At 45.6% G+C, this 25745-nt stretch overlaps 1 protein-coding gene and 2 long non-coding RNA genes across 3 annotated transcripts; 2 read left to right on the top strand and 1 right to left on the bottom strand.

Moving 5' to 3' along the window:
• Positions 1 to 1040: 1040 nt before the first annotated feature.
• Positions 1041 to 2077, top strand: LOC120709576. The gene is made up of 4 exons (XR_005689734.1): positions 1041 to 1246; positions 1336 to 1533; positions 1614 to 1787; positions 1868 to 2077. It is a non-coding gene; the product is annotated as an uncharacterized LOC120709576 (long non-coding RNA).
• A 3163-nt stretch (positions 2078 to 5240) lies between these two features.
• On the bottom strand, positions 5241 to 8494 carry LOC120709575. The gene is made up of 3 exons (XR_005689733.1): positions 7771 to 8494; positions 7452 to 7585; positions 5241 to 6124 (listed from the first exon to the last, which is right to left on the bottom strand). It is a non-coding gene; the product is annotated as an uncharacterized LOC120709575 (long non-coding RNA).
• Positions 8495 to 21327: 12833 nt separating this feature from the next.
• LOC120709574 (putative UPF0481 protein At3g02645) lies at positions 21328 to 23316 on the top strand. Its single transcript, XM_039995240.1, has one exon. The coding sequence runs from the start codon at positions 21425 to 21427 to the stop codon at positions 22724 to 22726; it is 1302 nt and encodes a 433-aa protein (XP_039851174.1). The 5' UTR covers positions 21328 to 21424; the 3' UTR covers positions 22727 to 23316.
• The last annotated feature ends 2429 nt before the right edge of the window (positions 23317 to 25745 follow it).

The following is a 25745-nucleotide window of genomic DNA, read 5'->3' as shown; positions in this document are numbered from 1 at the left end:
AGATGGCACAAAAACGGCAAATGCTACCGTCCTGAGAAGATGATACATCCATCCGATGGTGAAGCATGGAAACATTTTGACAGGCGTCACACAATGAAAGCTCTGGAGGCTCAAAATGTACGTGTTGCGTTGGCAACAGATGGATTCAATCCTTATGGAATGACGGCTGCCCCGTACAGTTGTTGGCCCGTGTTTGTTATCCCCCTCAACTTCTCCCTTGGAGTTATCTTTCAACGGGAGAACATATTCTTGTCGTTGATAATTCCTGGATATCCGGGGGATAATATGAGTGTGTATATGGAGCCTCTTATTGATGATTTGCTCCATGCTTGGGAGGAAGGTGTATGGACATATGATCGAGCTACAAATATGATTATTTCTAATACATGTATGATCCATACTAATTGATTTATTAATGTTACTTTTTAATTATGTCGCATTTTTTTCTTTATCTTTATAAGATCGTTTTGTATATATGTGATGATTGGTTTACTATTTTTAATTGCACGTGATTGAAGAAAGATGCCGGGCGGCGGACTTCAACGATCGGTCGCCTCACTGTATAGAAGAATGATGCCACACTCGGATGCTGGTGAGGGCTTCGATAGGAGTTTCGGGTTGGGGCGAGGCAAGGGTCGAGGGAAGGGTGGACCCAAGAGGGGTCGAGGGAAGGGTGGAGGCAGGAGGTGTCGGGAGCCTTCGCCTGTACCACCGTCTGAGGAGGAGGAGGAGGAGGTGGTGGAGCCTGCCCAGGAGCGGGAGGAGGAGGAGTGGCAGGCGGACGCGCAGGTGGAGGGGGGAGTCGTCTAGTGCTGAGGAGGAGGATACAACCAAGGATACCTCTATGCCGGCTGTCTGGTTGCGAGGTCCCTCGCGACTCCCAGATAGGCCTATACCTGTTGCCTTGTGCCAGCTGATTCGACCATGCGGGGATATGTAAGTAATTTGACATGTTATTACTACCTTTTCCATTTCCTAACTCGAAAATTACAGTACAAACTAATATTTTCTCTTAATCAATGGTTGTAGGAGTAGGGCTGTCCTCAGTGGCGGTGCTCACAAACGCAAGGTCAACGGCATCCTGGGTCTTTTGTGCAGGGAGCACTTCCCAGGCCTGGTCCACTATCAAGGACGATACGAGCCTGCATGGACGTGGGACCACTACATCGCCGCCAACAACGATCAGTTGGATCGGAGCGGCAGAGTCTTTGAGAACAAGGCGGAGCGGGTAAAGGGCGAGCTCTGGGTAAGTTTTTTCCGCCAAAAAATGGTGAATACATCACATTCATTCAACATTTTTTCAATGATGACATGATCCATCGTCTTTATATGCAGGATTTTTACAGGTGTGATGAGGGATACGAGGAGCGGGCGGTGATTGTGGCTGACAATCGATGCATTAAACTCGTCAAGGACATGCATTATGAGGCGCAAGTCTAGTGCGTCATCAACTTTTGTGCACTTTTCCTAAAGCAGAAGATCGGGAAGCCTGAGGCGAGAGAGTTCAAGCTGACCCGAGAGCAATACTTACAGGTAAGTTAAAATTTATTATAAGATTAAAAACATCGTTAAATGTCTCTCTTCTTACTTGTCATGCATTTGATCACGTGTAGGTTCCTGCGTGGTGGTGTCGTAATGATACCGTGTGCTGGGAGCGCATAGTGGACAAGTGGTTTGACCCGGAGGGGCAGGAGAAGCACGATGCTGGCCGTCAGCGGTGATTGCTGATGCCAGGTCCAGCGCACCATCAAGGCAGCCTCAACAATGGCGAGTACAGGGCTAGATGGGTACACACTACACAGACTCATTTCTCTAATCTAACGTTCAATTCAGCATAATTTGTAATCAACTTCTTCCTTTTTCGCAGTCGTCCTCACATCAAGGCAAGGAGTGCACCCCGTTCGTGGGATGGGCTCTGGCCCGCAAGGGCAAGGCGACATCCAACGTCACCTACAACCCTGACGACCCGCCCTCGGCGTACAGCAACCCGTCCGTCCACAGTCGTATCCAGGCGTACATAGAGATGGGAAGACAGGTCCATGGGCCAGACTGGGATCCGAGGACCCAGCCCCATGATCGAGAAGTCATTATGATGGTGGGAGGAGGCAAGAAACATGGGCGCTACTATATTGGCGATGGCCTTGTAGACACGGCCAGCACTCCCACCCTCTCCCAGATTCAAGCGAGGAGCACGGCCAATAGCCCGGCCATATGCCCACGGCTATCAGCGGCGCAGCTCCAACTGCAGGAAATTCAGGTTATTTCTTATTTATTCATAGTTCGTTCATTTTGTACATATATTTGATTTGCATTGTAACATTGTCATGAAATATTGTAGAACTAAATGCTAGCGCAAAAGGCGGCATACGAGGCGGCGTTGGCCGAAGAGAGGAGATTACGACAAGAGAACGAGCTGAAGTAGGCGGCCGAGATGGCCCAGATGTACAACTACATTCGAAGTCTTTTTGTCCAAATGGGTAATCCCATCCCAGCCCTCCCCGTGGTTTCTGCTCCTACTACTCCTCCGGTGAGTATCTTGAAAACCCTTTAGTTTCTTTTGAAATATTAGATACTTAGAGAACTTTAGACTTAGAGATTGTGACTTACATTACTCACTTAACGATTTAGGGGACCTACATATTTAGACTTGCTTAGATTATAACTTAAGAACTTGGTTTTTGTCTCACCTGCAATTTACTGTCTTATATTTTTTGCAGAATCTATCGGCGGCATCGAATACGCCAGACTTGTCGCCGGGCATCTCACCGACGCTCCCACAGCAGTTGTTCCCACCTCAATTCGGCGGCCCACCACCGTTCGACGACCCACCGCAGCCATAAACTTGATTATTTCAATATTTATGGACTTGTGAACTTCTGGATATGTATTTGTGAACTTCTAGATATGTTGTGAACTTGCAGGACTTTGCATTGGACTTCTGGATGTGTTTGATGTTATTTGTGGCTAGTTGTGATATATAATATATGTGATGTTTGTTGTGATATATATGTGATATGTAATGCCTATGATATATATATTGTGATATGGGATCCTTTATACGTGAAAAACCCAAAAAAATATGATTTGTTTGGTCACTTTGCCGTGTGCCAGGGACTAGGCACACGGCAAAGTGACCATTTGGCCAGCCCTGAACAGCAAGTTCGCCGTGTGCCAAGACCGGGCACACGGCGAACTGACCATTGTTCGCCGTGAGCCAGGAAAAAGGCACACGGTGAACCTAAACACTTTGCCGTGTGCCAAAACCCAGGGCACATGGCGAAGAGCTCTGCTGCTGGGCCCCGCGTGACTAAGGTCGCCGTGTTCCTATCCAGGTGGCGCACGGCGAAGTGGGAAATTTCGTCGTGTGCCTACTTCCTGGCACACGACGAAGTCTTCTGTCACGCTGTTATGCCGTCGTTACGACGTCAATGTCTTTTTTTGCCGTGTACCCTTGGATACACACGGCGAATGTGTTTGCCGTGTGCCCGATAAATGGCACACGGCAAACTAGGTCTTTGCCGTGCCTAGCGCTGCCGTCGGGGGTTCGCCGTCGGCCACCGATGGCGAAGACTTCGCCGTGTGCCTACTAGGCCTTTGCCGTGTGCTTGGTGCACACGGCGAATTAGCCAATTCCGGTAGTGACACCTATTTGTTTTGACATCACACATTACTTAAGAATACAAGGTCACATCGCGCATATCTCTCTGTATTGGAGTTATATCTTTTCACATTGAGCATTGCCTAAGCATAGAAGGATATCTGGTTTGTATTTTTTCAGTGGCACGGGATTGGCCGTGTGTTTTTCATTTCTGCTTGTATGGCATCTGAGCTGCAGATATACTATCCTTTAAGTTGATACACTGTTTCTTTATTGAGGTGTTTTGTTTTGAGGAATGGAGTGATCTATCACTTTCTCACTCCTCACATTTTGCTTTGGTATGGGGAATGGAATGGGTTATCCGTCACTACCTCATCCCTCACAAGCACACGGTTAGCTTAACAGTTACAATGAGAAATGGTTTCATGCCACCAAAATTCATTGGATGACCCCATGATGGACCATTCCACAATAGATGAATGAGGTGATTCCTGTGCTCAAATGCCTTCATACATTAGTTACTGAGAACAATTCAGATGTTTCAGGTGCATCAGATTCCCCCGTGCACCCGACGGATTGCAGCCATCGGATGCAACGTGGACGCACCATATGGTGCACCCAAAGCACCCAAATCATTCTTAGTTGACTACCTTCGCTCCCCAAGAAGAAATGAATACATCGTTGATTTCTTTTGCAGAAACAAATTTACGGTTTGTTCTTTTAAGATTTCTGTTCCGAATCTGGAAACTTTTTAACAAATTTGGAACTTGATTTAAAACCACCTATTCGTTCACTACCAACTAATAATTTAGTGATGGTTTGTGGAATTTGGTTTATTGTTAGTTATTTTCCTATACGTCACTGCCACGATAGTTCAGTTGTTGTGGTGCCTGTTGCGCTAACAGTCTCTCATCTCTTTCTTTTTAAAGGTGCATGGGACTCCTTTTGACATTGATTGCTCTGAAGGTGAATTTTCTGAGTATGATGAGAAGGGAGAATGCCCTGTCCAGTTAGGCAATCTGCAGTCAGAATTCAAAGTGGTAAGTAGGCATTTGCATCATGTACCAGCAAACATGATACAATTCATATTTATCATTGTTGCAATTCCTCCATGAAAGCTCTTGACATTTATTTGATTAATAACAGGTGAAGAAGCATGAGAGGTGTGGGAAAGACTAAATTTGTCTAGAGTCTAGACCCAGTGACTTGGGAGTCGTCAGATATTGGAACTGAAGATGTATAAATTGGTGAATTTGGGCTAAAGTTTGATTGTTCAGTTCTATGTGCTCCGAGTCCAGCCGTCCGAACTGGTCTCATCTTCTAATGCTCAAACATCTTAATGAATTTGAGCTTTGTTTTCTGTGGCCCTGATGGGTCTGCAGTCATCACAAGGTTTTATGGCCAAGACCATAGCCTGAAAATATCCCTTATGATGACCATAGTAGCCTGAAAATAATACATAAAAATGATGGTGAAACTTAATGTGCAGTGGTTTATGGACCCCGTCTTGCAAAAGGAAAGAAAAAGAATCAAATGCAGTTCTCAAAACCTCAAAGTTTATGGCCAGAAGAAGCTAGAGCAAGTATGCGTCTCATGTCTGATTGGCTAGAATGTATTGGAGCACTACTGGTCCGGGGCCTCCTGGCGTACGTCCTGCTCTACTACCTCCAAAATTACAGTACAGTGAACTAGTCTTTTTTTTTTCTTCTTTCAGAAAATACACGTGATACGAGCTTTCAACACAAACCATCGTGTCCGATTCCCCGGAGTAGTCAATCTAACAAAACCCAATTCGACCCGATATGTCTTTCAGCAAATGTTCAACGGCCACAGAAACATTTGACGCGTGTGCGTTTTGGTAGAACGGACAAAAGGCACAAAATAGGGTCCTGAATCCAGATCCTTGCAGGCTCCAGCGTTGGAAGATGGAGCTTCCACCTCAAGAGCAAAGGCCGAAGCAAGAAAGCAGACGGTCGCAGCAAAGGCCGAAGCAAGAAAGCAGGCGGTCGCAGAAAGTAGCCTGGCCTGATCCCGCTCGTCCTGCCTCTACGGATGGCCGCGGCTCCTCCAGGCCAGCCGGGGCACTGCCACTGTTGCTGCTGGTGGTGCCAGCAACCGGCGCCGGGCTCTGACCTGGCCGACTCGCGTTGGGCTCTCCCTGTCCTTTTGCTCCTCTTGCTGCTGCCTGTAGCTCGTGTTCCTCCTCGCTGCCCCTCGTGGCGTCGTTTCTGCTGCCAACAGCTGCGGCAGCGGGCCGAGTTGGAGTGGCCTCTGTGGGACCGTCAACTGTTCTGGCGCTCCTGCTGCTGCTTCTGCTGCCATCATCTGCGGCTGGAGAAGCAGGCCGCCGGCTGTCTTCACGTGGTGGCACATAAATCGGCGGCATTTCTCCAGGTACATGTGAGTTGCCTATTGCAGCCTCAGACACATTCCCACCTTTGCCTGATGCCGCCACAGCCACATTCCTGCACCGCTGTCCAGGCACAACAAGTTGATGCGCAACATCCATTTACAGTTCCTGGTGTGCTGGGCAAAGCAGTGGAATGATTTTATTTCATGGGCACCGTTTCAAGTATAATGCTAATTGGAAGTTGGAACACACAAGTTCAATTTCACAAATTATTACAAGTAACGTGCCTGCAACAGAAAAAAAAAACTAGACACAAGAAACATAATATAGAGATAAAAGAAGCTACCAGATGATTGTTAACTATATTATATAATGGTAAGAATACACCACACATACGTACATATTGCTATGAACAGTGTGAGAAGTGGGAAGCAATTAGTTACCCCACAAAGAGTGCAATTCTTGCACACAATTTGTTGTAGGTTCTTTATCAATGAAAGAACGTGCAATGGCTAGGTGGAATGCACATTCAATAGACGGTGCATGCATGGACAATATGTTGTAGGCTAAATAGGGAGCGGGTGGAATACACATCGTACTGCGCAAAGGTCAATTGTAGTACTTAGTATCTAAAAAAAGAGCATTTATATATACCACACCTAAGTGTCTAACACTTGAGTTTTTTAGCCATCCAACTTTAAGATCTATTAGCGAAGTAACATTTAACATTTTGCTCACAAATGGTGGGTGTTATGGGACGCTCTAGCACCCTAATAATTTTACTAGATCATCTTTACTGAAAAATAATTTCACCCAAAAGATGAATGTAACTATGTGTAAATTAATTTTAATTTCAAACTACAATAGTTGTAACCAACTTATAAGAAACAACAAAATATTTGATTTTTTTTACCAACCGTACTTACCATAATGCCGCAAAAAATTTCAGACAAATCTAAGATATCGAAATTCATGCGTTGGACCCCTCAAACACTCAAGTGAGATTTAACTTTTCCTAAAATAATAAAGCTTCAATCTTGTAAGACCTTATTTCTTAGATTATTCTATGGATATAAATTCTTGCTTTTTAGGTTTTCCGGAAACATGTGCCTTAAAAGATGAATCTACACATCAAGATATTATTATGCTTGTAATACCTTATCTATTAGATTTTTCTGTATGGATATAAATTCTTGTTTTGTCTTTTCCCCCGGAATCTAAAAATAATTATGAAGCTAACCAGTATCTCCAAATTTCTAAAACTGATGGTAATCACCGTATAGAATGATTTTTATTTCAAGACAGAGGGAGTGCCAAGAAACAGGAAAGAAGGGTAAAAAAAGCTAAAAGGAAAGTTGTCTAGGAAGGCGAATGATGCTACTTCAATAATAGAGAGCTAGCGTTATATGTGCCAACAAAATTATTAAAGGCAGGTCCGCAACTGTTTCTATGGAGGCAGAACAGAAATCATGATCGAATCGAAGAGGGAAAGAAATATCTCACAATATCAACGGTGGGAAGCGTATTGAAGCCCGTGATGCATCCCCATCCTAGATAATCGGTTAAGTATAACAGTCTTTGCCGCAGCCTACCAATTCCGGCGACCGCCTAGGATTGGAGATCCCTACCCGGCTCTCCTGACAAACCATTAGATAACTTATTAGCTTGAGGCGGAGATGAACCGAAGCAAAAACGAACGATAATAAAGAAGGCAACCAGCCGAAGCACTAGCTAGGTATGGACGACCAATCAATCCATAGGAGACCACTCTTTCAATCAGACAATCCAAATATTGGCAAAGAGAACGCTGCCGAAAACGTACAGCAAAAAGGATCGGAGGCCGCTAGTAGTAGTGAAGCATCGCCACCACAGCTTGTTGTCCAAATTGCCAGGCCGCTGCTACAAGACCCGTGAAGCTAAGTCTACGTCGTCGTCTACGACGATGATCGACGAAATGGCACGACCTTATGGTCACTCTGGAAACTGCGTAACCAATTGTGCTTTCAGGGGGGCAAATGACAGGGCGAGGGGCAAGTCTTGTGCTCGATTGCCATGTGCTGTTGAAGCAGGAGAAGCTTGCAGAGTTGGATCACATCGCACAACACCTGCTGGAAAGGGGGAGCAGTCCACCGAGGATCTGTTGGGACATCTCTACGCAACAACAAGCATCAAGTTCGGCTCGATCTCCTGGGGATCAATCCCGGCTGGCCTCCACTGCTGCTCAGCCAACTGTGCAGATGACGCTTGATATATGCTCAGATGTTTTAGTTGCTCAGTCTTTAGATGTCGTTCTCCCTTAAAACTGTTTGGCAGACGCGCCTCGAATACGCAACGCTCTGACTCTGAAACTTTGTACGCTTTATTCCTTTAATGAAGCGGGGAAAACCTTTTGTCTAAAAAAGATCGGAGGCCGCTAGTAGTAGTGAAGCATCGCCACCACAGCTTGTTGTCCAAATCGCCTGGCCGCTGCTACAAGACCCGTGAAGCTAAGTCTACGTCGTCGTCTACGACGATGATCGAAATGGGATTCACATAACCAACCACACCACCACAGGAACCGCGGAAACAAATTAAAGTCATCTCAAACTAATAGAAAAGAAGTCAAGGAAGACTTCTTTTTGTAAGGTACGGTGCTGAAGAGATAAGTATGAGAAAAAGTTTTGAGTGTGGTGAGGGACATTATTGCCTTTATTCGTCTCCCACTAGTATTATTATTCCTCTCCATATGACTGCTCCGTAATCTAAACTCGCAGGAAATGAATTTTTTATCTTGAGTTATTCTTCGGGAGTCCCCACCTGTTATGCATTAGTTGAAAAATGTGATTTTGTGTGAAACACAACGTCCCATTAAATTAATCTTTTCCAGCATGCAGAGTAGGAGAATATCTAGTAAAAATATTGAATGCCCCTGACTGTGTAACACACTAAAATGAGACACAAGTCCTCAACTTTTCATTCAGGTATGATATACGTCTAATGTGGAGACACCTTTTATAGGCATTTTAGGATTTTTCCTTATAATATGTCATAATGTATCATAAATACACTTTTTTCCGGTTAAGAAACTCTTGTTGTCCCGGTTTTTCAATCAGCACGGCTAAGGTGGGACAAAAGGGGGGCACTTTAGTCCCAGGTCAGGCACTTTTGGTCCCGGTTGGTACTGCCAACCCCGACGTGGCGGGCACACCCTTTAGTCCCGGTTGGTGTTACCAATCGGGACCAAATAATGTTCTTTTTTTCCCCTCTTTTACTTTCCATTCATTTACTTTTCATATCAATTATACTCGAGGCATTTAAAACTATAGGGACATCTTTTTCATGTAGGGACAATTTTTAGTCACTTTAAGGGCCATTCTTGCCCGCGTCGATTCCATGCCCGCGTCTGTTCATCGCCCCTGCCCCCTCGGAGGCGATCTGAGATTTCCCTTGTCGATCCGAACCCCTAAAACCCGAAATCTCCAGAAAAGAAACCCAAACACCAGCAGAATCACTACAGGCAAACCAAATTCCAAAGATATGGCCAAATTGGAGACCGAGTTCACTCAGCCGCCCCAAGAACAGAGGATTTAGTATGCCGCCTACAGCTATTAAAACAGCGATTAATTGGATTGAAGTGAGCCTTCAGGTCAGCGCCTCCCACAGGCGTGCAGGGAAGGAGGTGGCTGAATCTAGTAAAGAGGGAGAGAAGAAGGTGCTGGTCATCGACATGTCCAGGGCACGTGAGGCGTGGCGTCCCCAGTTCTTTGTAGTTGGTCTGTTCCTGTCTGTGCTGCTGGTCAACCCCAAGCAGCTGTTCGACCATATGAAGAAGGTATGGAAAATGCGAGGGGATTTGGAAGTAAGTCCACTGGAGTTTAAAGCAGGCAAGAAGTTCGTTCTTGTTTTTTCAATGGAAGGCGATTGGAACCATGCAATTCTCGGTGGACCGTGGGCATACAAGAGGGATGCCTTCCTGGTGGAGGGACTTGCCAATGGTGCTGACCCCTCGTCGGCACAGTTCACACATGTGCCAATGTGGGTTCAGTTTAGGAAGATCCCTTTCTACCTTCTCACGAAAAAGCTAGCTCGTGATCTTGGAAATTGTATGGGGTCTGTAATGAAAATAGATGACGATGCTAGGGGGAGTATCAATGATAAGTTCATTAGGGCTAGGGTCCAACTTCCTTTGTATAGGGCCCTTCGGAGTGAGTTGATTTTAGCAGATGAGATCACAGGAGAGGAGGTAGCAGTCCAGATCAGGTACGAGAGGCTGCCAAATTTTTGCCTCTTTTGCGGCTTCATAGGACACATGGAGGCGAGTTGTGATGAGCCGACGACGGACAGGAAAATCAGGTACAGCTTGAACCTTCGCGTTCGTCTAGTATACTTTGAGGATCCCCGGTGCTGGTGCTTGCCCGATGCAATGGGACAGAGTCCCCCCCAAACTTCGAGCTCCCGACCATGGCGTGCCCCAATTCCGGCAAACCAAGATCATGATGGGGCAGTTGAGCAGGTGGTGGAAGAGGTAGCGCGTTTGTCTGTTGATGAGGAGGCTTTGGGTGAAAAGGCTCAGAATGATCTTGCTGAGGAGGAGGAAAATATAGTAGCTGACATACAATCAACAGATTTAAACAATAAAGAAGATGAAAGGATGGAAACGCAAGGCACGGGAGGAACCGGGTAATTAGAGTATCACTAGTAACAATAATGTAGGTCTGAATTCACCAGAAACTCTTGGGGCTGGGATAGTGCGAGCTCGTGAGGAAACCCATGAGGTGGATATGGAGCTGGAACCAGTGACTAAGAAAGCTGAGTCAGGGAGAAACGAATCTAGGTATTAGTGGTGAGGATGCAGGGGTTATCCCGAAGGACAGTGGAGAGAAAACAAAAGGAACGGAAAGGGAAGTGGCAGCGACCGGTCTTGCGGCTACCGGCAAACTACCGGGCGCTACTGAGAGCGCCCGGCAGGAACCATGAATTCCTTCATGGTGAACTGCCGTGGTATGGGACGGCCACGGTCAGTTCAGCGCTTAGTCTGGCTTGTCTGGACTCTTTGTCCCGGGTTGTTGCTCCTTCCAGTCTGTTGGCAGAAGTATGGACTATCGACCTTTACTATGGTGAGTTCAGGTTATAGAGGTTAACTACCGGAAAACCCACATATGCCGAGTGCCCGAGAAAAGGCACTTGGCAAAGCCGGCTTCGCCGGTAGAAGAAAGGCCATGTGCGCTTCGCCGAGTGCTACACTCGGCCAACATTTTGCCGAGTGTTTTTCTGCCTTTGCCGAGTGTCTGTGACACTCGGCAAAGTACCTTAGTCCGGTAGTGGTTGCTGTCTTTTTTCAGTTTTGTCAGAGGTTGGTCATCTGGACCACTGTTTGGCTGTTGCGTTGGCAGTTTGTGTCTATGTCCTTTTCACCTTTGTAAGGGCTTTTTACCCTTTTGAAATAAAAGAGAGGAGCAGTTTAATGTATGAGGAAGTTTGTCCAATAACTTGCAAAGCAGATTCTCGGTTGGCCCATGGGGCAGCTTTCCTTAAGCCTGTTATACTTGTTAAGGTGTTTAATCGTGTTGCTTGTGTGGTGGGTTGTCAAAGAATCCCTATTAACAAAAAGGGTATTTTTCAGAGGCGATCAACAACTAAGATGTCTAACTGGAAGAGGACAAAAGAACATTCAGCAACGGATCATGTGTTAGTGTGGAGTTTATGTTTATATCAGGATGATGGGTGGAGTGGGCTACTGTTGGATCATGTCTTTTTAGGTGTGTGGAAGGAAAAGGGCTTTGGTTACAATGAACCCCTGACGGGTGCTCATGGCGAGCCCCATCAGGAGCAATGAATCTCTTATGTTGGAACTGTCGGGGAGTATGGCGTTCCCGCACAGTTCAAGAATTAGTTCGCCTAGTGCGAACTCATAACCCCAAAATCGTTTTCCTCTCTGAAACAAGACAAAGTGATGAGCGGGTGAAAAATTTGAGATGGCGGTTAGGTCTTAAAAATTGTCTAACAGTGAAAAAAAGAAGGAACCGGTGGAGGCCTAGCCCTTTTCTGGGATGACAATGTTGTGGTGGACCTGCAATCGTTGGGTGAGCATCATATAGATGTGTTGATTCGTGCTGATGTAAACTCTACCCAATGGCGTGGTACCTTTATTTACGGTGAGGCCCGAGTCCAAGACAGACCTAGAATGTGGGATCTAATAAGACAATTGAAAAGTCAGATGAATTATCCTTGGATTATGGTTGGAGATTTCAATGAGGTCATGTGGTCTTTTGAACACTTTTCAAATACAAATAGGAGAGAAGTGCAGATGCAGAACTTCAGAGATGCTCTATCTTATTGTGATCTCTATGACATGGGTTTTTCTGGAACACCATGGACTTACGACAATAAACAGGAGGGTGCGAGGAATGTTCGTGTTCGGCTGGATAGAGCAGTAGCTTCCACAGATTGGTCTGATTTATTTGCAAATGCACAGGTACAACACCTGGTCTCATCAAGGTCTGATCGTAGCCCTTTACTCGTTCGGGTAGAGCACGACCAGGGCAAGCATACAAAAGGCCGAATTTTGAGGTACAAAATTATGTGGGAGAGGGTGGAATCATTGCCGGAAACCATAAAAGCAGCCTGGGAAAGCGTAGGAACGGCGAATGATCTTGGAGATGTAACAAAAAAACTGGGAGCAGTCATGACCGCATTGAAGACCTGGAGTTCTGAACATTTTGGACCAGTTACAAAGGAACTTGAAGCTGTTAGAGCACAGGTGGAACATCTAATGCTAGCAGACCCGATAGAAAATCGGAACACAATTAAAAGACTATACAACAGAATGGATGAATTGCTCTATAGAGAAGAGATGATGTGGCTACAGAGATCTAGGATATCTTGGCTCCAGGAAGGTGATCGTAATACTGGATTCTTTCATCGGAAAGCCACATGGAGATCTAAGAAAAATAAGATTAGGGGGTTTATATCTGAAGATAACCGATATGTAGAAAATAAAGGTGAGATGGAGGCAATGGCAACTAAATTCTTCCAAGACCTGTATATGAAGGATACCTCCGTCAAGCCCGAATCCATTGCCGATATGATTGAACCCCTACTGACTCAGGATATGAATGAAATACTTTGCAAACCATTCACGAATGAGGAAATCTCTGATGCACTCTTCCAAATTGGTCCACTAAAAGCTCCTGGACCGGATGGCTTTCCAGCCCGATTCTTTCAAAGAAATTGGGAAGTGCTACGAGATGAAGTGATTGGAGCAGTGCGCAGATTTTTTGAGGAGGGGATCATGCCGGTTGATGCTAATATTACGACAATTGTGCTCATTCCAAAAAAGGACCAAGCTGAATATTTGAAGGATTTCAGACCTATTAGTCTCTGCAATGTAACTTACAAAATAGTGGCTAAATGCTTGGCGAACAGATTAAGGCCTATGCTGGAGAAAATTATATCACCCACACAAAGTGCCTTTATACCTGGAAGGCTGATAACTGATAATGCTTTGATTGCATTTGAATGTGTCCATGCTATCCAGAAAAGCCAAAGTGAACGAAACAATTTCTGTGCCTACAAAATGGATCTCGCAAAAGCATATGACCGGGTTGATTGGGACTTTCTGAGAGGGACTATGAATAAAATGGGCTTTCATTCAAAATGGATTACGTGGGTAATGGCATGTGTGACATCAATTAAATATTCTGTTAAACTTAATGGAACTCTCTTGGATGCTTTTTCTCCATCGCTTGGGCTTCGACAAGGAGATCCTCTTTCACCTTATTTATTTCTGATCATCGCGGAGGGACTATCTTGTGTGCTGAAGGAAGCAGTGGCTACAAAAGGGTTAGAGGAACTCAAAATCTGCAGAAGCTCACCTGGAATATCGCATCTTCTCTTTGCGGATGATAGTCTATTATTCTTCCGAGCTAATTCACAACAGGCTGGGATTATACGAGATGCAATTAACAGCTTTGAAAGGGCGTCAGGCCAAAAAGTAAATCAAGAAAAATGTTCGCTGCTGTTTGGACCTCATTGTTTAATGGAAGTTCAGGAAGTGATTAAGACAATTTTGGGCGCAGGTCAGGTCTCTTTCGAGGATAAATACCTGGGACTTCCTGTCCCTGAAGGAAGAATGAAAGGAGGTCAGTTTGAGACCACTAAGGAGAAATTAGTCAAGAAGTTAGCTTGCTGGGCTGAAAAACACATGTCCTCGGGTGGAAAGGAGTTTCTTATTAAATCAGTGGCTCAGGCATTACCCACTTATGCAATGAGTGTGTTTAAATTATCAGCAGGATTCTGCGAGGAGTTTATGAGGCTAATCAGAAATTTTTGGTGGGGTGATGAATCAGATAAAAGGAAGGTACATTGGATTGCGTGGGAAAAGATGATGCTTCCAAAATATATGGGTGGCCTAGGTCTACGGGATATGAACATGTTTAATCAGTCCCTACTAGCACGACAAGCATGGAGGCTAATTCAATTTCCCAAAAGTCTTTGTGCGCGTCTCCTCAAAGCAAGATACTACCCCAATGGAGATCTGGTGGATACTGTATTCACCTCCGATGCTTCACCATCTTGGAGAGGCATTGAACATGGTTTGGAACTTCTTAAGAAGGGACTGATTTGGAGAGTGGGGTCTGGAGAACGGATCAGGATATGGAGAGACAATTGGGTTCCCAGAGCATCACGACTAAAAATTACAGGAAAAAAGACAAGGAGCAGATTACATTGGGTATCACAATTAATACGGTCTGATGTGCGTGACTGGGATGAACCACTTATCAGAGATATCTTCTTTGAACATGATGCGGAGGAAATCCTAAAGATCCACATTCCAAAAGTTCATATGAATGATGTGATTGCATGGTTTTATGAAAAGAATGGATTTTTTGCTGTTCGCAGTGCCTATCGATTAGCTGTACAACAAAGTGTTCAAACTCAGGGTCTAGCTAGCACAAGCATATCACAAGATGGAGGCCGAACTTGCTGGTCCAAATTATGGTCATCCCCAGTTCCTCAAAAAATAAAAATCTTTGCTTGGAGGCTCGCCAACAATAGCCTAGCAACAATGCAAAACAGGAAAAGAAGGAATATGGAAAATGATAGTACTTGCCGGATTTGTGGAAGAGAAGAAGAGGACGAGTTTCATGCGGTGATATCTTGTACTAAGGCTAAGGCCTTAAGGGAGGAACTAAGGAAGGAATGGGAACTAGTTCCAGAAAATAAACTAGTTAAAATTGGTCCTGAATGGTTTATCTTGTTGATTGAGGATCTGAACATAGATAATAGAGCCCAGCTGATGTTTTGTTTATGGAGAGCTTGGCACCTTAGAAATAATGCAATTCATGGTGATGGTAAAGCTTCGGTGTATGGTTCGGCCAGATTTGTTGAAAGCTACTGGAAGTCATTGTTACTGATCAGACATGGTAAGGAAAATGACAAGAAGGGCAAAGCACCATTATATGATAGTTGGAAAAAGGAGAAGGAACAAAGAGTTAAGCATTCATTTGGACAGGTGTGGACTATGCCACCGGACGAAACTAAACTAGGTAGATGGTGCGCTCCGCCGCACTCATTAGTTTTTTTTTCAATTTTTTTTCTTTTATTTTCTATTTTCCTTTTCTTTTTTTCTTTTTTCTATTTCCTTTTTCTCTTTTCTTTTCTTTTTTTTTCATTCTCCCTTATCCTCCCCATGACCTCATCTCCATGGCTCCACCGCGAACTCTCGAACCGCTCCCCGCGCCTCCGCCCGCCTCGTGGATCCGCCGCCGCCCATGACTCCGCCTCCACGCCGCCGCGCCCAGTTCCGCCACCAGCCGCGCCTCCGCCCCTAGCCGCCGCCCGGATCCGCCGCCATTGACCGTCCTCTCCAATCCCCTCCTCCAACCTCGGTGCTGCCGCCCCTCCTCAATCCACCCCCATGCCACCGCCTGCTAGTCGTCCCCCAGGGTTAGAGCACGCAGGCAGGCGACTTCTGGCGGCAGCTGCATGCCTCGCCCTCCGCCACGTCACGCCGAGAACACCGGCGGGCCTCGACTCGGCCCTGATCTCGGATTCGGCGCCCGTGTCGACACCGCCGCCGACCGGATCTACCGCCCATCTCGAGTCCTCGACGCCACCGCCGCTCAGATCTGCGCCTCCGCTCCCAAGCACCACCGCCCTCTTTCCCTCCGCCGCTGTGGCCGTCCGCCGCTTGCACGCCCTGCCGCGCCGGCCGCCGTGGCGTGAACGGCAGTGCGGGCGTGGCCGAGGCCGGGATGTCCTCGCGGTGGCGGCGGGGCCGGATCCGGCGGTCGGCAGCGCGGCCGAGGCCGAGGCGGCGGGGATGGTGAGGCCGAGGCGGGAGCACAGGAGGCGCGCAAAGCAGGCGCGGGGACACCGGCGGGACCCAGGCGCAGGCGAGGCGGTGCGGCAACCCGACGCGGCCCCACCCACAGCGAGAGATGCGCGGAGCGACGACCGAGCCGGCAGCCCAGGCCCCGCGTCGGGCGTCTCCCCTCCACGTGTCGCTCGGAGAAGGGCTGAACGCCCTCAGCTCTCCTTCCCCAGGATGGATAGGAGTAAGAGTATATGTGGATGCTGCTTTTGACCAATCTTCAGGAGAAGCAAACATAGGAATCGTGATCAGAGATCATTCTGGGAAGGTGCTGCTGTCAGCTTGGAAGCATGGCATTCGCTGTGTGTCGGTGGAGGATGCCAAAGCAGCGGCCTGCCTTGAAGGGGTTCAGTTATCAAATGAATGGATCAGGAAACCATTGGTGATTGAATCTGATTGTAATGTGATAAAGTCCCTGCTATCCGATGCTGAAAACAGAGCTAGCTTCTCCAACATTGTGAAAGAAATAAAGTATGTTATGTATGCAATCCCAGAGGTAAAAGTGTGTAAAATTGGAAGAGAGTGCAATAAGGTAGCTCACGAGTTAGCCCAGTTAGCAAAACGTTGTATGCATTTGGCAGTTTGGAGAGATCAATCTCCTTCTTGTGTTCATGAGCTTGTAAGCCTTGATTGTAAACCTTTATCAAATTAATGAAATGCACTCCTTCTCAAAAAAAAAAGTCAATTTAAATTTTGACGTTGCCTCATAAAGATGTAGCGTTTATTTTAATATTTGAGACATTATTGAGTAACATTACTAACGCGCCAAGAATCGGCGCGCTCTCGTGAGCCGTGGGCCCACGTGGGGCCGGGGGGTACTGTTCATGTGGGGGTACTGTTCATGCGGGGGTACTGTCATGTTGGCCTGGGGGTACTGTTCATAATAAATAATAATAATGAAGTACTGTTCATGTGGGCCCGGGAGTACTGTTTGTAATACAAAATAATAAAAAATAAAAACAGGTGGCCCCCATGTTTAAATGTTTAGTTATTTTTTATACACAAAAATAATAATAAAATTGTATACTACATTCACCTCTATTATTTATTGGATTTTGTTTACACTTTATGAACTCACAAAATATGATTGAATCATCCATCCATTCCTAATCTTATCATTTTTTCTACTAAAATTAATAATTAGTGGAAGCTAATCCATCAACTATATCGGTTAACATACAAAAAATGAATTCATACATGTACTATTTATACATAACTCATGTGGATCCTGTATGCTATTCAGGTGGTACCCACATAATATTCAATTAGAATCTATTCACAAAATATATTTAATTATTTATTTACACGAAAATAATAAATATATTTCATACACTACATTTACATGTGCTAGCCCCTACTACTTAATGGATTTTAATTCCATTTCGCAAACTCGCAAGATATAATTATATGACAATCCATGAACTATACCTACTATAAATTACTAATATTTTCTTTTACCCTACTAAAATCAATAATAAATGTAAATCAATCCACCTACCGTACCTACGAACATAAAACAAAAAAAACTCAAAAATATATATATCCATACATTTAACGCGCTCTCAAACTTTAAACTACTATACCTATGTACTTTAACTTTCAGACTTCATTTAATACATCAACATATTGTTAAAATACATCAACACGATATTATTTTAACTATAATACACAATAATATATTTTTATTATTATTATAGATCAAACTTTTTGCTACAGGCGCGCATAGCGCGCCAACCTACCTAGTTTAGATTAAGGAGGCCTGTAATGAGCTATTCCAAAAATTGCATTATTGAGTATATATGCAACAAATGGTGTGATATTAAGTTTAGATTAAGGATCCATCACTCAAAAGTCATCATATTTTGCAATACATTTAAAGTGCAGCACAAAGACAATATTGTACGATTATAAGTTGTCTCACAGAACATAAAGACAAGTGTCTCTCCATTCAAAGAGACGAAGAGATATTGCTTCTACTTGCACCTCTTTGACATATTGGACAATGACTCTATGACCATGTAGAGGCCACAAAGAATGTCTCTAGAAGACAAAAATAGTGCCCCAGGAAAGATATGCCACATTATATGTTGCGGTATTTCATCTCTGGTGTGATGTGACATCTACGTGGCATGGCAATCTATCACACCCTAAAATTTTTGGATTTCAGGATGTGATTAAAATTAAAAATAAAACAACAATTTTCTTATAATTTTAAAAATCTTTCCCAACATTTATTTTTCTTCATAGGGAATTTAGTGTAAAAAAATAATAATTTGGTTGTCTTCTAAATTAAATAAGGTTGTTCTGTATGTTTTGCATTCATGTTGCCATTTACATCATTTTATTGATTGTTGTTCAGTTTGAATTCAAATTTCTCAAATTTGAATTTGAATTGAATTTGTTTGAATCCATTGCAAAATTGTTAAACTTTTTTTTCTTCTCTTTTTTGCTTTCGGCCCAGCCCATCTACCCTCTCCTTTTTCCTTCTCCCTTTTCTTCTCCTCTTCTCCCTCCGCTCGGCCCATTCCTCGGCCCAGCTCCTCTGCTGGCCCATTTCGCGCCCGCTTCTCCTTTCTCGCTGACGCGCGGGACCCGCCCATCAAGGCCCCCTTCCTCATGCTCTAGTGGGACTCGGACTCGAGTCCGGCCGGCGCCCGCGTCCCCGCACCTTCTCTTGGCGCGCACGCCAAGGAACTCTCCTCCGCCCTATAATAGCGCCCGCGCGACTCCCTTGGCCTCCCCTAGTCGCAGCTGTCACCGCCTCGCCCAAACCCTAGTCGCGGCCTCCATTATAGCTCGTCGAGCTCGGTGTCGCCGCCAACCCGCCGCTCCGCTGGTTCCCAGTCGAGTTCGACCGCCGCCCAAGCTTCGTCGTGCAGTAACGAGCTTCGCCAACCCCTTCTCCCCCCTCTCTCGCCTTCACGCGCGTGGAATCGCTCGCCGTTGCTCCGCCGAGCCACCTCGCCGTCGAGCGTGCCCTCCGCCGCGTCTACGCCCTGCGCGGACCCCGCCAACGCATTCGTCGTCGCGCGAGCTTGCTCCGCGACCAAAACCGAGTCGTAATCACGGCCGGAATCGCGTCTTCGCGAGTCACCGGCGAGCCCGCCGCTGCTCGCTGCCGCTCGCCACCGTGCGCCGCCGCCGCTGCACCGCCCAATCCTCTCAGAGCCGTTGGATTTGGATCCGACGATCCAGATCGGATCTAACCCGAGTCAACAGATCTAATACCGGGGAACCCTAGCCAGTTTTGCAAAATAGCCCCTCTGGTTTTTGAAAATCAAGCCGCTGTCCATGCTAGTTCAAAGATATTTGTGAAACAATCCTTTTTCTTTTGTTCTAGCCCTTTAAGTCTATAGTTAATCGCGTTTTGGTCCCTACAACCTTGTTTCTACCCTAGTTTCCGCGTTCTAGGTCCGTTTCGACCCGTTTTTGTTGCGTTAGCTTTGTTTTAGCGTAAGCTATCGCGTTGCAACATTGTTGTATCGTAGTCCTATTTTAAAAATTAAATATATATATTTAATTTGATTAATATCCTCTTATCTACTCTTCCTGATTAAAATTCAATTAAGTCTTTACACCGGTTTTCATAATTAAATATCAACTCCAATGTGTTTGTAATTTAATTTGTCAGTTCCACACGAATAATATAAAGTTGTGCATTTAGATGAGTTCACATGTTTCTTTCAAATTAATTGTTTACTTAGTGTAATTTCTATACATAGATAATTATAAATAAAATTGGACTAAGTTCTACTTTGCCATTGAAAATAAAAATATAATATGAGTTAATTATAATTAAGGGTATTTCTTTTAAATATCTTTTATATTTTTTTACAAATAAAATAAATTAAGCTCATAGTTCTTTTGTTTTCTTTTATAATGTAAATCCTCCGATAGTTGTTTCTTTCCAACCCGAGCTCCGTTTTTTGCGTTTCTTGCGCTCTCGTAACCGTAGAAGCGAGCCCTATCCTTTAGTGCGCTCTTTTAAAGTCTTTCTTTTATTTTGGTATATTGTTCTTAGTTGTACTTCTTGTTTGTTTTGTATGTTTGTCCGATGATTGCTTCGAGTAGAAGGATCGCTGTTCGAAGTTTGAAGATCAAATTTTCCAAGTGAACAAGAGCTGTGAAGAGTAGTAAGAGTAGCTTTTTGTTGGAGAAAGGTAAGTGATCCTAACCATACTTCTATCTGTGCTTATATTTACAAGAGTATTATGAATTAATTGGAACATGGAGAACCACCCAAGAAAACTATACAACCGCAATACTACATGGCTCTGGTATTGGCTAAGTAACTGGATGAACTATATGTTGTGTTGGGGTATTAGCTTGGTGGTTATGAGTTTGTGTATGGTGGAGCGGGTGAAGAAAGCTGTGTCTTTTGAGGAACCGCAGCAATCAGGGACCAACATATACATATAGGAATTTCTTGGAAAGGCCTCATAGCGTCCCTATGCAATCACACCTCAGAAGTGTGGTATTGTGCCTGATCAGCACATGCGTGGTTGGGTTTAAAGTTCTTTGAAACTTTTATGCGAATTGTGGTGAAAGTGTACAACCTCTGCAGAGTGTAAAACTGATATATCAGCTGTACTCACGGTCAAGAGCGGCTTGGACCCTCACATGATTAATTTAATTGAAGATGGATTTAAATCATATTCTGGTTATTTCTTGTGGCCTTGCTGAGTACCAACTATAAGTGTATTCACTTTTACTTACTGCTGCTCAGAAGTAAATGTGTATGAAGTGTGTTGAAGATGTGTTGCTAAGTTTTAGGTATACGCAACCCCATTCATGTTTTTTTTAAAATAAAAAGTAGAGACAGAGACATTCCCACACATCTAAGAGACTGTCAGCGACGCACACTACAAGGAACTAGCCTCGTCATATCAGGAACTTTAGCACTGATATGACAAGACTAGAAGTTCTTGGCTCAATGCCTCAATAAGGTGCCAAACTTGTAGAAGTGGTAACCCCGCAGTATCGTTCAAGCAACACAGTTTACGCTTAATCGTTTACGCTTTCTATAAAAGCTTAGTCTAAGTTTGTTTATGTCTGAAAAGAACTGCTAGCTCTTCAGCCGCTATACCTCGCCTTCTTCCTTGCACCTGTCTTTATTTTCGACATGCCAGCAATGAGATTAACATCGTCGTTGGAAGCCTCGGTGGAGGCTAGCTTGAGCACGCTAGGGGACGAACATGGGCAGCCATTCACCATCTTCCGCGTCCCCGCCTACGTCCGCGCCGCCAAACGCACGGCCTACGAGCCCCGCATGGTGTCCATCGGCCCTTACTATCACGGCGCCGCCGGCCTCCGCGCCATGGAGGACCACAAGTGGCGCTACCTCCGCGACCTGCTGTCTCGCAACTCCGCGGTCAGCTCGTCCGCCCTGATCCAGGAGATGCGGTCCCTGGAGCCCCGCGCGCGCGCGTGCTACAGCGAGCGGTCTGCCCTCGCCACCGACGACTTCGTCCGGATGCTCCTCCTCGACGGCAGCTTCATCCTCGAGTTCTTCTTCAAGTGGCACGACAAGGTCCCCGACGCCCTCTGCGACGTCGGCTGGGGCCTCACGCTCGTCCGGAGCGACCTGCTCCTGCTGGAGAACCAGGTCCCGTTCTTCGTCGTCCAGAAGCTCTACGACGTCGTCGCCGGCGTGCGGGACAGCAGGGAGCTCCTCGTCAACCTCTTCCTCGAGTACACCAGCGACGACAAGCCCATCGCGCGCCCGCCCAGCGACTCCGACATCCACCATCTCCTCCACCTGTACTACGAGAGCTTCGTGCCCAAGCTGCGGGCGGACGACGACGACGCGCCCTCCGCGACGACGGGCCAGCAAGAGAAAGGCGCAGCGCGGGTGAGGGTGATCCCGCGCGCCGCCGAGATGAGCGCGGCGGGGGTGACCTTCGCGCCGCGGCGGCGGAGCGGCCCGGCGGCGCGGGGGGACATGTACGACGTGGCGTTCGACGGCCGCCGGGGCGTCATGGAGATACCCCGCGTGGTGATCGACGAGATGAAGCGGCCGCTGCTGGTGAACCTGATGGCGCTGGAGCAGAGCCAGCAGGGCGCGGGGGCGCGCGTGCTCACCAGCTACGTGTCGCTCATGGGCATGCTGGTGCGCACGGCGCAGGACGTGGAGCTGCTCCACCGCTGCGGCGTCCTGGACAACCTGCTGGCCGACGACCAGGAGGCGGCGTGGTTCTTCAGCCACCTCGGCGACGGCGGCGCCATGGACTACAGCAGGCACGTCTTCGCCGGGCTGTGCGAGGACGTGCAGAGGTACTGCGGCTCGTGGTGGCACAGGAACAGGGCCAAGCTCCGGCAGGACTACTTCGGGAGCCCGTGGTCGGCCATCTCCTTGTTCATCGCCGGGTTAGTCGTTGCGCTTACGGCCACACAGGCCTACTTCGCAGCATTTCCCAGAAAATAAAATCAGCAGAATCCAGATGAGTACCTAGCTATGTGTGCAGTGCACGCACATGATTTGTATACTTCTAGCTGGATTTTAGAAAAGAATGCAAAGTTTATGTAGACCATATATGCTGCAAAAATGTGCAAACTGTTTTCGTTTTGGCTAGAATGCAATCATATATATGTCCGCCGGAAATCAGAAATTAAAGATGACCGGCGGCAGGGGCCAGCGTCCTTCAGCGATGACACCTTGCAATCACATGCGCGAGGAATAGATCCCTCATTTTCGGCTGTAAGATGCTTCAACGTCATGGACTGCGCGATCCTTTCCTTGGAGTCGATGCATTCCTTACTTGTTCGCTCGCTGGTACGGTACCATGCCAGATGCTTGAACGACGAGACGTCCAAGCTAGAAGGATTCTAACTGTCTTTTTTCTTTAAAAAAGGAAGGATTCAAACTCAGTCCTAGAAAAACGGAGAGGCAAGTCGAGGGACAAAAATGATGCAGAGGCTAATTTTCTAAGGTGTTTCAGCTAATTGTATCAGTTTGTGAATTTGTTATGTAGTGATGACTCACGATCCATGTATCAACCTGTGCCCGGTTCTGAAACTTGACGATGGCTGCAAAAGAATGCCGCACCATGTTTATTATTCCCTCTGTTTCAAATTATAAGTTGTTTTTTATTGCCAAAAAATTATAAGTTGTTTTGATATTTCTAGGTGCATAATTTTTGCTTTGTATCTAGATATGGTGTACATCTAGGTGCATTGTGAAAATTATGCATCTAGAAATATTAAAATGACCTATTATTTAAAACTGTGGGAGTGGTTAAGAGTTCTGTGAGCTGGTTGTCGTTGGCACACATTGAGGATGCAATGAGCTTTGCGACATCCGAATTTGTCGATGTATATGCCTCATCATGTAATATGTTTCCACAAGTAGGCAGCTCGTGTCATAGAAGAATGGTATATACAAACAACCTAGTCATTATGGGGCTAAATTTTCTGCGATATTTGGACTTGTCTAACAAATATATTTATTTTAGAAAAGGGAGATGTTCTGGCCTCTGCAGCCGTATACAGCCAAAGTTTTAAAGCAACATCAGCTTAAAAGCTGATCATAGATGACCGTTATATGTCTTATGGCAATGGACCAATGAATCATTTAATTTTAGGGACCATGACTTGACCCAGATGAAGAGGAAAAACCAGAGCAAGAGCCTAGGCCGGTCTTCCTCTCGCTAGCAGTGCCCGAGCTGGCGAGCTCCGATTCCCACTGCCAGCAGCAGGGGCTGCTTGTGTCCCTCGACTCTGACCCAGTGACCCGCAGCCGCACCAGAACTTTTGGTGGGACTAAAATCATTTTCACTAGCATCAAAAAGTGCCTCTTCGATCAAAATAAAGGAAAATGGGTAGATGAACTCCCGAAGGTCGTCAAGTCTCATAACACCTCCAAGTCTGGAGCAACCAAATTCACCCCCTTCAGACTTCTATACGGAGCAGAGGCAATGACCCCAGAGGTGCTCAAGCACAAAATCCCCGGGGCACAAAGCAAAGACGACTAGTTTGTAAATGAAAAGTTGTCAACTATAAAATTTTAAATCTCATCAAGCTTTACAATTTTGGTATAAATTTAGTCTTCATTCGAGATCATATGAAAAAATTATGATTTTTTTGCATGAGGATATTTTTATTACGGGTCATGCCATCACCCGCTCCCGAAAATCATGTTTAGGGGTGAGACACCATCACCTGCCCCTAGAAATAGTGACCATTTCCAGAGGTGGGTGATGACGTCACCCGCCTCTAAAAATGTAATTCTAACGGCGGGTGATGGCGTCATCCGTCCCTAAAAATGGTGGCCATTTACAAGGACGGGTGACGCCATCACGTGACTCTAGAAATGTATTTTCAGGAGCATGCTACAGTAGCTCCGCTCTATTTGTAGGAGCGGGTTACCTTTTGATCCGCCCCTGGAAAAAAGGAGGGTTCCTACAAATTCTTTTTGTAGCAGTGCTTTGTCGAATTGTGAGACTATACTAGACCCAAGAAATAAAAGGATTAAAACCATAAGAATGAAGATGAAATTATCGTTGTACACATTTATTAGTAAGCAAAGAAGGTAAAAAGCCGATCAGTTTCATATGCACATCTTATATTTTCGAGGAAAAGTTGAACATAATAACTCACAGAATGGCTATGTCAATTTTCCCTATATAGCTTCTGTTTGCAAAATTGCGCCTGCAGGATGAACTGGGCTATGCAGTTACTATTGCCATATCAGGTGGTAACAATGCCTCATATTGCTTCTACAGCCTAACTGCTGCTCCCCGGTTCAGGTTGAGATTTTTTGGGTTGGTACCTAGTTCTTAGGGCTTTCGAGGGCGTGTAATGCGCACTAGGCGGTGATTGGCGAGACCATGGGAAATTTTTGCGTTGCACAAAATTCAGGCACCTAACAGCTAAATTGCCAAACTGTCTCAATGTTCAAACAACCACATTAACAAAATCATTGCAGTAAAGAATGCTTTAGCGTTAATTAGCTGGCTTGTTTGCTCTTAGGGCTTGTTTTGGTTAATCAGGGCAAGTACGATATATTCCCTCAAACATTATGCATCATAGTGCATGTGTCCTCTTGAGTTTATTAAGTTCCAGCATAAGGGAGATCCCATTTTTCACAATGGAAACTAGCATCCAATGTGCTTATGACATGATGCATTCTCTTGCTTGTAGGACAACAGCATCACCTTAAACTTCTTAGACGTCATCACCTTAGACATTTGGCATAATGACATTTCCAAAGGCTGAGGAGAAATAAAAAGAGAAAGATGTATAAAAAAGTGTCCCATCCATGCAGTGGCTTCTCTGTATTTTTTTCTCAAATTCGTGGTTAGGGTTTTAAGGATAGGTAAGGCGTTATTTATACTAAGAACAACCCTTCTAGCTGGGCTGAAGTGGGTTCTGAGTTGGCCCATTCCAAAACCTCATGAGCCTGTAGTGCTCACAAAAACAGCCATAATTCTTGCTACGAAGCTCCA

This window comes from Panicum virgatum, chromosome 5K, assembly GCF_016808335.1.
Source record: "Panicum virgatum strain AP13 chromosome 5K, P.virgatum_v5, whole genome shotgun sequence".
NCBI lineage: Eukaryota > Viridiplantae > Streptophyta > Magnoliopsida > Poales > Poaceae > Panicum > Panicum virgatum.
Note: the sequence above shows the minus strand (reverse complement) of the source record. Positions and strands in the feature narration are given on the sequence as shown.

What these genes read in the sequence shown, in the direction of transcription:
- LOC120709574 (XM_039995240.1), top strand. Translation starts at nt 21,425, where the DNA reads ATGCCAGCAATGAGATTAACATCGTCGTTGGAAGCCTCGGTGGAGGCT.